General features: G+C 36.8%; 1 protein-coding gene across 3 annotated transcripts in view; it reads right to left on the bottom strand.

Moving 5' to 3' along the window:
- CTDP1 (CTD phosphatase subunit 1) overlaps positions 1-13,432 on the bottom strand; it is a 96,483-nt gene that overhangs the window by 34,453 nt on the left and 48,598 nt on the right. For all 3 annotated transcript variants that reach the window (XM_083822055.1, XM_083822053.1, XM_083822054.1), the window contains exon 11: positions 11,332-11,497. In XM_083822055.1, coding sequence (XP_083678181.1) covers positions 11,332-11,497 — 166 coding nt within the window. The remainder of the gene's footprint in view (positions 1-11,331; positions 11,498-13,432) is intronic.

The raw sequence follows: 13,432 nt of genomic DNA, 5'->3' as shown, positions 1-13,432 counted from the left end.
ACACATAAGCCCCTGCCCCAATGTTCTCTTGTACAGTTATTTCAGAAAGAATTTCATTTTATAAGGGAGTTGCTATTCTGCATTGCTAAGTTTGCATATGTATTTTTTTGATTACATCCAAAACAACAGTGATTACACTGACAATTAAACCCCCCCCAAACTCCAGATGCACATTGAGAACTGGTCAGACAGAACAGGCCGTCCAAGTCATGCTTAAAGGCTAGGGGAGCTTGTACATGCACAGAGTGAGCAGAAGACTAAAGATCAGTATTTCCTTCTTAAACAGATACTGAAGCCTCTTGCAGTGCATGGAACAAACTATCCCTTAGCAACTGTACAGATGAGGAGCTGAATGGCTAGGGAGCAGCTCTACTCGAAAGGACCTATAGGATCTTGGTGGACAGCAAGCTGACCTGGGGTAGGGGGGTGGGGGTCAGCAACGTGCCCTGGAAGCAAGGAAGGATAATGACATACTTGGCTGTACTAACAAATGTGTAGCTGGCAAATTAAGGGAAGTGATTAATTATCTTGTCCCTATTCCTCTTCAGCACTTGTTAGATAACAGCTAGAGTGCTGCATTCAGTTTTACAAACTCCCTGATACAGGAAAAACAGTGACTGTACCAGAGCAATTTCAGCTGAAGGCCACCAAGACAAGCACTTGCTGAGGAACTGGAGCCTGTTAATCCTGAAGAAGTGAAAACTTGGAGGGGAGGAGAAGAGGGACCAACCTTATGGTACCAACCTTACAGTACCAAAGACAACATTTGTTGAGAAAACTAAGCCAGGCTCCTTAGGGAGGAAAGCACATCACAGCAAGAGCCAACAGTCACCAGCTGAAACAGTGGTGTTCTAGCATGACGTAAAGAAAATGCTTTCATCATGAGATCAGTCAGGCATCTGATCATGCTATGCAGAGAGAAGCAGAGTCTGTCTTTCAAGGCTTTCGAGACCCAGCTGGACAAAGCATTAAGCAACCTGGTCTTAACCTGCACTCTGAGCAGAAGGTTGCGCTAGATGATTCCTTGAGATCCCTTCCAATCTTAATACTACTACACTGGAATCAGTGTGCAAGAAGAAAGGAGCTCAGAAGATGAGAAGATACTTTGTTGTTTGACTTAGAGCATGTTCTTAACAGGACAGAAAATACATGCTTTTCAAATTAACGACTGGAAGCGTTTTTGGAAGTATTTACCTGTTAAATACCTGTTCAGTGTTTGATATAGTGTTTGTGAGAGAGCCAAATAAAAAAAAAAACTGAATGAAAACTCTGCATCAAAAGGGAGGAGGAATTTAGTTTGCTTTATCCCATTTTTTTTCTGCTCCCCTGTGTAACACTACGTAGCATCAAAGCGAAATAATCACTACACATTCAACAACTAGATAATCAGTTTAAATTTAAGTACAGATTTTCTGATCTTGCAAGATGACCTCCAGAAGCAATCAGAACTGTCACCTTCAGCATCCTGCTGCCGGACTGGATTATCTCATTGCTTGATAAGCTACATCTCAGTAGTATTAACAGCTTTCAGTGATATTAACAGCTTAATTATCTCTGAGTACCTTTTTAAGGTTGGTTATTGCCTACACAAGTTGCCTGTCCCATTTCACAATTATGTTATGTCTACACAAGCATCCATGCCATAACAATACGTGACACCAGGAACAAACAACTGTTTACAGACTTTGGATATCATCTATGTTACATGCATAGCCAGAACTTGAATAGTGGAAACCTGCAACAGGAAGCAGACCAATATCTTGGAAAACCTACGTTAAAAGCATTAGAATCATAGAATCAATAGGGTTGGAAAGGACCTTCAAGATCATCTGGTCCAACCATGCCCCAACCACCAATATCACTCACTAAATCACATCCCTAAGTACCACGTCCAACCTTTACTTAAACACCTCCAGGGACGGTGACTCCACCACCTCTCCTTAGGCAACCTGTTCTAATGCCTAACCACTCCTTCTGAGAAGAAATTTATCCTAATTTCCAACCTGAACCTCCCCGGTGCAACATGAGGCCATTCCCTCTTGTCCTATCGCTAGCTATCTGCAAGAAGAGGCCACATGCTCACTCAAACAACTCAGAATTTAATAAACTGGTGGACCAAACCATCTGCTCTTTTTGCAGCTTACTGACATTATCGGCTGATTATGATGTTATGGATAGTAATATTTGTGCCATTGAGTAATCTTTCAAATTTTCCCATATCTACAGATCTTAAACAAACCCAAAAAACCTGCAGAGGAACAGAAGGCTTAGCTGCATGCCCTTAAGAACCATACTTTGCCAAGCTTCCTGACTTTACTTTAGACTAATCCACATCTTAGAGGAATGAGCTGGTGAGGGAATCTACAGGTAAAGTCTTTGGAGAAAATTCCATTGCACTCTTTCTTGTAAAAAAAAAAATTATCTAAACATCCAGAGACTAGAAAATCTACAGAAATGTCTACTGATGCTGTCAAACGCCTGTTGATAGTTTGTTCTCAGAGCTACCCTTCCTACTTAAACTGTATTTTGCAGACATACAGTATGAAGCTTTGATAAGACAAACTTGCAAAACTTTAAAACAATCTAGTTATTACCTAAGGCATAGCTCTGCCATAAGTCTTAATATTTTTCTTGTTCGTAAACTTTTACCAAGTGTCATGCAAAACTAGTCTAGGGATCATCTTTTTTATTAACATAAATCAATCTAATTTGCTAATGAAAGAACACTTGCAAAAGGAGTTTAAGTACAATCAAAACATGACACAAAGTTGGAAATCATAACATACTACTAAAAACGACACATTGCAATTTGAGGGGACATGGCTTCTCAGCTCTGAGTGATCTTTTCTGACATATTTCACTGCCAATGGGAACCACTTGTAGTAAGATGCTAACGAAGTGCTGAAGGCAGTACAGTAACAGGACTTCAGTATTAATGGAACGTAGTGTTTTTGAGCTCCTATTCTGGTTTTATGTTATAAAAAACAGAACAAATCAATGTAAAATTATTTATTCTACTTGTCTTGCTTCCAATCATTCCCTCAAAACATTTCTTCTTTGGATATAAGCTTCATTGTACAACAATTTTTTGATCAACAAAATATGTTCAAGTACCTTCTGACAGCATTTATTCTCGTGAAATTCCACCAAGAAACAAAACAAAAATGACAATCTATAGACAATAACTACATTTATTATGGTATTTACGTCCACAAGCATTTTGTAGAGGACAACATATTGATTACCCAAATTAAAAACAAACAAACATACAATAGGATTCCTAGATAACAAAGACTAGAATTAAGTATAATCTATTGCTGCAACTCACTCCCATTCTAGTCCAATTGCTATCATGTTCCTCAACACAGGCAGTTTTGTAGAGGTGTGGGTAGAATTCTACCATCAATCCATCTTGTTGTCTGTCCAATTGGTTTTAAAAACAGAACAGGACAGTCTGCTATAATCTTCTCTATGCACTCACTGGTTTGTTTTATCTAGCAACACCTACTGAACTTGTGGAAGAGGTTTTTTTTTTAATGTGAAAAATGAAGTTGTTTTTGCAGCTTATACTTCTAAACATAAATTCTCAGCTGTTGTGAAAAAAGCACCAGAACACTAACCTACATATTCTCTTTCAATTCATCAGCAAAGGCATTAGTTAATACTGTAATAAAGCTGCGAGTACACTTACTACCTAGCACATTATCCTTGAAAGCTTCTGAAAGAATCTTTTTTTTTTTTTGTTATTTTAAGAAAGGGTGGGAGGGAGCTTGATTAGTACTAATTTACTTTAATCTGAATTACAGATTATTTAGATTACATTTAAGGCTCTAATGCGCTTCAGCACAGGAGACAAACACTTCCTGAAATGCTGCAACCAAAGAAACAGTCCATTATTAAACAGTATCATAACCAGAAAACATTGCTTTTGTAGAAGAATGGTCACAACCATGGACTTTACTCCAATAGATATGAGAACCCAAATAATCCACACCTTACAAAGAAAATATATTCAGGTATAAATGAAAAATTTCTGGTATATACAATATGCATACGAAAACAGTATATTTTTGCTTTCCAGATGTTTCTCATATTTCTTACAATGAATCCTTGTTACAAGAGGTTTTAAAATCTCTACTATAACTATAATCAGTTCTAGGTTTTGTTATCCCAAGATATACTGAAAGCATCTCTTTCACTCAGAGGCTGGAGATGTTCATCACTACATATATATTTTAGAGAAAAACATGCATTATTCCATTTCAGAGATTGCACACCCCATATTCTTGTTCAGCATCATAAAGAGCAGTTCGAAAGTCATGGTCTAAGAAGAAAAGTTCAAAATACTAAGATAAGAACACAAGACAGGCAAAAATCAACTTTCCTGTATCTGCAAGTGCAGATTTTCTGTATCACAGCTGCAAACGAACCTAAATTATCACTGTGTAAATCCACTAGGACACAGTAGGGCTTATGGGCTCCAAAACTTTGTGCTACATAAACACAGATATGCTGTCTTCAGTGTAAGTTTTTTTTCACATATTATGAACAAACCAGTAAACCCTCCCTGATCCAAGCTATCTGTAAGCATAACCAGCTTGGATGTGTCAGGACTTCATTTTACCTGAGGTTAGCATTACCATTAGCAGACATCAGCTGGCTTCATGAAGCACTGCCTGGTTGTCAGTGAACTTCCCTCTTCAGCATACCTTATTAGATTGGTCTCATTATCATAATAGCCAACAGACATTTATTACTGCATTCAAGCTAATAAAGCCACTGAAATAATGAACATGGAGGAAAACTATTTCTAAATTGGCTTTAATGGAAGCTTAAAGAAGATAGTGAAGCCAAGCTGGTTTTGAAATGGTTCCTGCTGACCTGGGCAATGTGACTGTAGAGTCTGTATAATCAAAGCATGGGGTTTTTAAACAAAGCAGTAAAGTGATATGGGCACTGCGTCTGCAAAAAGTGCCTTGCATAGCTAGACCACTCATTCCATGCTTAGTTCTGGATATTTATAAAAAAACACCAAACGAAAAAAAAAAAACACCAAACACAGACACAAAAAAGATAAGTCCAGGCACTAAGCAGTGGTCAGTTTCAAAAGTGGTGGGCTCAATATGAAGGTGATGCATGCTATACAAGTTTTGAGATGATCGTTGCGTCGTGGTATGCCAGCTGTATCCAGTTCTCAATACCTCTGATGAAAGAAGTTTGATGTCAGAGCACTAAAATATCTGAGATAGGCAGCTGTCTGTGCTCATCTCAAAGAAAGCAATATTATACTTGCTATGCGGAGTGACAGAGAACATAGTCTACAGTTGACTGTAACCCCTGTTATGAAAAGGTGCAAGCTCATATATAAAAAACAGAACAGTATAAGAATACCAATTACATTCTCTCAATCTAAAATTAATACCACTATGGTAGACCAAAAACTTAGAGCAACATGGTTATTCTGGTAATTATTGATTTTGTGACTGCCTCACATCATGGAACTTTTTGCATCAGTAGGGGACTCTCGTTTTGTGTTTTTTTTTTTTATAGTCTATGTTAAAGTTGTACACAGAGTGGAAATATTCCTGATAGTGTTGACAAAGTAGCTAGAACACTTGCAACTGCAAGACTAGCACACAGAGAGAGCGCTGAGTGGCTATATTCACTGCTGTCTGATGCCAGCAGCTGATAAAAGACTCTACGAAAGCAAAGGAAAGCTATTTTACCTCAAATATGCACATTTCTAAAAGTATTCCATAACACTTAGCATATATTATGCTATACTGCCTAATATTTTTTCTTAGGTTGAAATACCAATATCAGAGCATCTTTATAAAATAATAGGTATGAAAAAATAGTTCAGACTTGGACCAAGAATTCAACAGAAGAGTTCAAATTTTATTCACAGAGAAAAACAACTAAAATTTTAGTGTAAAAATAAGCTCAGATATGTGATGAGGCTCAGTTAGACCCTACATACAGAATGCTCAGAATTATGTTAGTGATCAGCTTCCAAATTGTTTTATATTGCTCAGACTACTCATTTTTAACTAAGTCCAAGTAGCGTTGACAGCCTAGCTGAGTTTGATTTAGAATATGGAGTTAGATGCATATGTTCAAGTGAAGTTATTGAGCTACATTTAGAGAAATCTAGCCCCATTTTCAGTGAAAAAGCAGACAGTTGAAAAAGACTTATGGCTTCTCTTTACTAAGGCAAAACACAGAAGGCTGCAGATGCATAAAGTCCTATTCAGCATTGGCCAGAAAAATCAAACACAGAATGTATGGAAATGCTTTCTTCTCTATGGAATATTCAACCTTCACTTTAACACCCTGTAAATATATTCTATAGGTGGATGTTTATAGATCCAGTTTCTATTTCAGTTAGAGTAACATTAGAATAAAATATTTGCTACACAGCAGGCAAACTTTAAAGGACAACAAAAGTTGTTTACATCCGCAAAAACATGAAGAGCTTAGATTCAATCTTATTTGCATAATAATTTATACTCTATGCTTTGCAGAAGTGCTAGAATGATAGTGATATATAAAAAGAAGCTACTTTTCTCAATACTTCGAGAAAATCCTCTGAAATACCAAGACTCCTTACAAAAACAATTTTGAGAACAGCTTTGAAAGAATGGCAGAGGATCTGAACAATATTTTGATTGCATCAGAGAAGTATGAAAAACATACAAGATGGCAGGAACGTCTTTTATTACAAGTAAATCCAGTCAATCATTGACTGATTGTTAATAGAATAAACACGGAAATCCAGACAGAACTCAGGCAATCAAAATCTTATTACTATACATACAGTTCATCAGATTCCTCAAAGAGGTCAACTTTGAAGTAAGCACAGCTGCCTCTTCAGTTAGTGTTTGTTTAGTACAGCCCATTAATAACTGTTGTTGTAGCATAACCGTTTGTACTTATCCCCTGATTAAATTACCTGTTAAGATATCTGAGCATAAGAGAAGTGAATCAGCCTCAATCATACATTACATTTTCTCTTAACAATGGCCTGACCTGCCAAGAATTTGAGTAATCATATTACACAGAATCTTGTGCAAAATGAATAGCACCTAATTATCAACTTTTTCATGAGTGCCATCTAACTATTCCTTACATATAGGTAGGTCCAGTTTTTAGCTACAAGATTAAAATATTAATAGTATGCTGTCTGAACGTGCCAAAAGGTTCCAGTATTTTTTTTTTTTTATGAATTTTTATTTGTATGGAGGAATAACTGTAAGATGTACAAGTACACCAGAGACTGTGAAAGCGAGCTTAAATTATGTTTTCTAAGCAACCTCTGGAAGCAAAAGCAGTCCAAAATCAATTGTCTACTTGAGTTAATATCAAAGTAGATAATAATCCTTCTTCCTATTTCAGTAATCAGTTATCTCCATGTAAAACATTACATCAAAAAAACCCAGAACTATTTACAAACACTTAAAGCTGCTACGTTTAGAACAAGTTTGGACCATGATGACCTCCTAATAATCATAAAAAGTACCAGACAGCCAGCTCTATGCAATTAGTGGGCAAACTACGGCTCTGCAGACAAATATCAAACTGAGAAAAGACAAATAAGTGTTTCACTTGCTGATAATTTACATTTCACTAGCTTTAGCTAAACTACATTTTTAGAGTTCTTTCAACTGCCTGAGTAACAGTCAATCTCAATGCTTCTCATCAGGATGACATACCTACAACTTGACCATTACCTATACTGACTTAAAATAAATATTACATCTGCTGAAAATTAAAATAAAGAAAAAAATTGCAGAGATACTTTTTAGAATTGCTTCTGTTTTCAATGGAAAATAAGTTCTTTAAAGCAAAACACAAAATAGCAGAAACAAACAACTGATATCCAGCTTCCTTTAAATGTTTGACTTTCCTTCTTTCTTCTCTCCCTTCCACTGTAGCAAACTGCACACAATACTCAAAGGAAGATTTCTAAAAGAACATCAAATAAGCAAGTTGGAAAGAATGATACATGGACGTGTTTCAGGATTTACCCTATTTGAATCAAGGAACTGGAGGTGAGACTGTGGCTGCAAAAATTTGCTCAAGATATGCTTGGCAAAGAGCTGTCTGAGGTAGCCTAACAAACAAACCACAAGGTGTGATGTGAAAGGAAGAGGAGATGTGGGATAGATACTGATTTAGAAATGAGAAAACACAGTGGCCTTCAGTCTTCCCTAAAGTGTTGAGAAAACAGAATGCTGACATTATTTTTCATGATCATTTCATCTAGTAAGGTGATGAGGCTTAGGGGCACAGTAGACTTATGTCCTTTGCTGCGATAACTTATTGACCTTTTCTCATCAATACATACAAATATCTGAAGGGAGGGTGATTCCATCAAGAGGATGGAATCAGACTCTTCAGTTGTGCCCAGTGACAGGATGAGAAGCAATGGATACAAACTGAATATGAGAGAGCACTTCTTTACTGTGAGGGTGACAGAGCACTGGAACAGGTTGCCCGAAGAGGTTGCGGAGTCCCCTTCTCTGGAGATATTCAAAACCTGCCTGGATGCCATCCTGCACAATGTGCTCTAGGTGATCCTGCTTGGCATGACGGGTTGGACTAGATGATCTTCAGAGGTCCCTTCCAACCTTGGCCATTCTGTGATTCTGTGAATCTCTTTCAATTCCACGCTGATGATTTCACTGCTGAGTTATTACAAGTAGCACTGGACAAATTTCTTCAGCTTTCTCTACTAATCACGTAAGATAACGGATAAAATAATTGCTTTAACATAATATTTTAACATTTAATTATTTCTATGTTATTTAACCTCTTAGAGATGAGTGAATGTCAAAATCTTAAACAAGAAGCAGCAAGAATACCTTCCTTATTTTACAATGGCTTTGGGCTATGTTCTTTACAAAACCAAGTAACTTTTCTTGTTGCATCTGCCAGCCACTTCACAACAGCAAGTGCTCCATGAACATAAACAGCACCAGCACACTGATTCCTAGCATAACAGCACCATAATTTCTCTACAGAAAACTAACCTCAGAGTGAAGAAACCCAGCAAGACTAAATTTGTCACTTGCTTTAAGCCACTTGAAAATAAATGCTTCACACTAAAAATGAAAAACTGATTAGACTGGAGAATTAAGTCTTTCCAGCTTCCACACTGCCTTGTATAAGCTTTTTTTTTTTTTTTTTTTACATTTTACAGACTACATTACCACACATATTCCTCCTTTTTCATAAGCATACTCCCACATGACACCATTAAATCCCATTTTATTACTTAAACTACATTTCTTGTTCTTGAACACATCTTCAGCAGGATGAAGGTAACAGTCACACGACTATTCTGGAAAGGTTAGTGATGACACTACTACTTCCAGCTCAACCTCCATGTTATACATCCTCCATGCAATTTTCTCCATGTCAATGCTAACGTTTGCTCCCTGATCAAACCATGCTGGGGAGGTAAAATACCAGAAATGCCCCACCACCCACCAAACAAACCCAAAACATACACCCCCAACAAAAAAACAAACAACAAAAAAGAAAAGTTTCTTCTGATTCAGCTGCCTGAGGATCAGAGAAATATAAATGTTACCATAAAGACATTGCTGGTGGTAACAGAGACCATTGGAAGGAAAACCTTTTGGCAGCAACTATAGCCTTAAACCACATTCTTGGAACCCATGCTAAGTCAACTATGAAAACAATCCCCTGGAAATCAGGCTTAATTTGTTCTGTAGTTCATCTAGTCTAGTTTTCCAAATATGCAAGCTAAATAAAATGAGAATTTAAGATAAATCATAATTTAAGATATTTATATTTCTAGGATAGGTTGAAAAACTTTCATTTCTTTGGTCTGTAGCAACATAAAGAGTAATGAATCACGAAACAGTACCAGAAGCTCTGAGTTTTAGCAAGATTCCTGAATAGTATCTTAAAAAAAACCAAAACTTTTTGCAGTGATTATGAAAAACATGCACACTTTCTTTTGGCTAAGTGCATACACCGCAACAGCAATTCATTAATGTTTTCCAAAAGCCACACCATTACAAAACATTAGTACTCAGACATAAAAACTACCCACAATAACAAATTGCTTTAGGTGCCACTGAAAACACCGAAGGAAAAAACAGTTGGGTTCAGGAACTGGCACCATGATAAGAAGAAATACTTTTTCTTGTGAAAGTCTTAGATAAAAATGGGCAACAAATAAGCAAGAGAAATCAAAGTTGTCAACTCCAAGAGTTACTAGGTAAAGTTAACAGCTTTAACAGCACTGATGTGAAATTCATGTTAGATTATTGCAGTGGTTAAAAGTTATTGGACCTTCCCCTAAAATATCAGCTTGAAGTTCCTCCAGGATCTTTCTAACAATAGCACATCTTGAAATTATGGTATGTTATATACATAAATGTTTTCCTTGACAAAGTGTGCAGTTTCCTTCTCATGTTTTTACTATATTTTCTGAAGATAACTCTGAAGGCCTGTTATGGCTGGAACCTCATAAGCAACTTACTGCCAGAAACCAGCAAGTTATCCACTCCTGTCTCCAGCCCTAGTTAATGATCTAGGCTCACAGATGAATTAAAGTTCCAGGGTCACTAGATTTTACAGTAGTCATGTACACTGTAATCACTTCATGAAAACACAGCATGCAATGATAGGATTTTTTTCCCTTCTATGTATTGTTTGGTATTATACAGGAAGGCAGTTCCGTTGAAGAAAGTGCAGACGAAAATAACTGAAAAAAACAGCTGGTAGAAGACCAAAATCATTTTCAAACAGTGTGGTAGTGAAAAAAATACAGTTCTTTCTGTAACAGAAAGCTCCCATCATCTGCAGAACTATGACAACTGTGACTTAACAGCATTACAATTACACATTTATGGATAATGAGGCCCCATTCTCTTCCTTGGCTCTTTGATACTCCCTACAGCCCACGCCCTTTATATGCAGACCTCTCTTCTCCCATCCTGCCACTGACTTGGTCCATATTATTTACAGATTTATTTTGAAGTGACACCTAGCAAAACTTACCACACAGCAACTCTGCTAAGATGTTTCTTGATACAAAGCTATACTAAAATGAAGTTCTTCTTTCAGGGCCTACTTAAACATATGAGTACTCCAATTCCTGAATTTACGTTTGCTTTGTAGAACCTAGTGTTTTAAACCAAACTGTACTTCTTAGTCAGCTACAGCTTTTGTTTCAGGTTACTAGAGTGGCATATAAGGTTGGTTCACATATATGCATAATTTAACAGAAGCTAAACTATTATGGGTAACTAACAATGATTATATTAGAAACCTGTCACAATTAGTTATGCTCACCTCTTTATCCATACTCTCTAAATCCTCTTTACATAGGGTGTACAGGGGCATCGTCTCAGACATACTTGGCTGGCGTTTCCGCTTAGATGGACCAGGCTGCTCTTCATTTCCACTCGCTGGTAGGTCATCTTCTTCAAAAATCTGCTGCTGATGCGGTTGAACAACTCTGAAAAATTTCAGGGGTCCCACATAAGAAAGATTTACTTGATTTATAGCTTTCCTAGAAATAAAAATCCTACACACATTTTATGGCTACTGACTATTGGTGACTTTACTTAACAGACTTCAGTATTCTTCAACAGAAAAAGTCTTCCAATGACACTGCTTTTATTTTCAGTCTTATAGCTTAAGGTCTTATTCTACCATTGACAAGATACTCTCCTGTCTCTCGTTGTTCTTTTAAGCATCAAACAATTCATGAAGCTAAGAGCTTCATTAGCTGGAGAGGTGTTTCCCATAAAATACTTCAAAGTTTGTCCAGCTGACACATTTATCATTTATAAAACAATCCCTATATTCTAATAAGGTTTTCCTGATCTATGTTATGCTTGTATTCTTCAGTCTTAAAGTATACCTTTCTAATTCTCAACCTCTCAAACAAGAGGTTTGCAGGTAGAAAGCTCATATCTGCAGCCTCAGTCTTCAAATGTTTCCTAGATGCTAAGTCTAGATGAGATATAAGGCAGACCATATTTCTTTTTGGCTAGTGTATTTAGACATGGTAGCATTTTCTTTTAATTTGAGTTTTATCATCTCATTAGTTACTGTACTTAAGCCATACACTTAAGTACAAAAAGAAATCTCAAAATATTCTTCAGAATAGATAAAATAATCATAACTTCATGGGAATTGCTATGTAATAGTAATAAAAAGCTTGACAATATCTAGAACAGAAGACTTCCACCTTTCTCAGGTAATAATGGCAGGGGGGAAGTTACCTAACTAATAAAGACTGATAGAAGCTAAAACCGCTATGCAGTACATTTAACTAAGAATATTGGTCTTACCATCACACTAATATTTTCAAACACATTACAGCAGCTCAGCACCACCCAGGGTCCTATTCAAAGATCTCAAGGTCATAAAAAGCTCATGGGTCATTAATTCTTTACGCTGGCCACAAGATTGTGTGTGTGAAAAATGATTAGCACAAGCAAGTATAAAAGTAGCTGTGTATCTGAAACGAGAAGCTGTTTCAAGTTGTAGCAACCAGGTGAAATACCACTATCAAGCTGCTTCTGACAGTGGTGGCAATTCAGAAAAGAGACAGCATAGTGTCTGCTGACAAGTCTCAGTGCAGCATGGCTGCTTCTCATTGAGTTTGCACTGCCAAGAAGCAGCTTTAGAGCACAGGTACAAGCTCCATCCAAATAAACACAACCATGTACTAAAGATTCATTAAGACTGTAAATCCAGTCACATGTAATTTTCTACAGCATCATTTCTTCTGTCATGAACTTAACTTCTTGAGAAGGCTAAGTATCCGAAGTAACAAGACTTCTTTCAGATCAGTATTTCAATTCCAGAATGCATGAAACCCGAAAGCCAGATGAAGCTGTTAATAGAGCTCATTTTGAGGACTCTTATTTCCTAAATAGGAGTCTGATTCCTGCCAGATCCCATACTTGATACTTGAGATACTTGAGATGTGAATTATTTTTTTAAATTACGGGTGGGGATAAGAAACTCATGTCAATTGCCATATTGCCAAGAATTTCATTGCATGTTACAGAAGGTTCACATCAGCTCAACACTGCTCAGCAACACATCAGAAGTCAGATCCCTCACTTTCTTTCATTTCTATATACTAGAATTTTCTATGAAGGAAAAAAAACAACTTGGATGTTGTGGAAATGAATTATCCACCCCTGTTCTACTCTTAAGAGATTTTAATCATAACTTAACAGTTTTTCCTCCCCCCACTAAAATGTTTTCTATTTTACAAGACTCACACTTTTCCCTTGGTATTAAACTCCTCTTGGGCAATACTTTTCATTAGAGAGGAAAAAATACAATATTCCACTGTATTTTCCAAAAGGGTCTTTAATAATATGATTTCGACATCTTTTTAACAGGTACCCTAGACAAGAGAATGGTGGTG

The sequence above is a fragment of the Anser anser genome (assembly GCF_964211835.1).
Source record: "Anser anser genome assembly, chromosome: 2".
NCBI classification, from domain to species: Eukaryota; Metazoa; Chordata; class Aves; order Anseriformes; family Anatidae; genus Anser; species Anser anser.
Note: the sequence above shows the minus strand (reverse complement) of the source record. Positions and strands in the feature narration are given on the sequence as shown.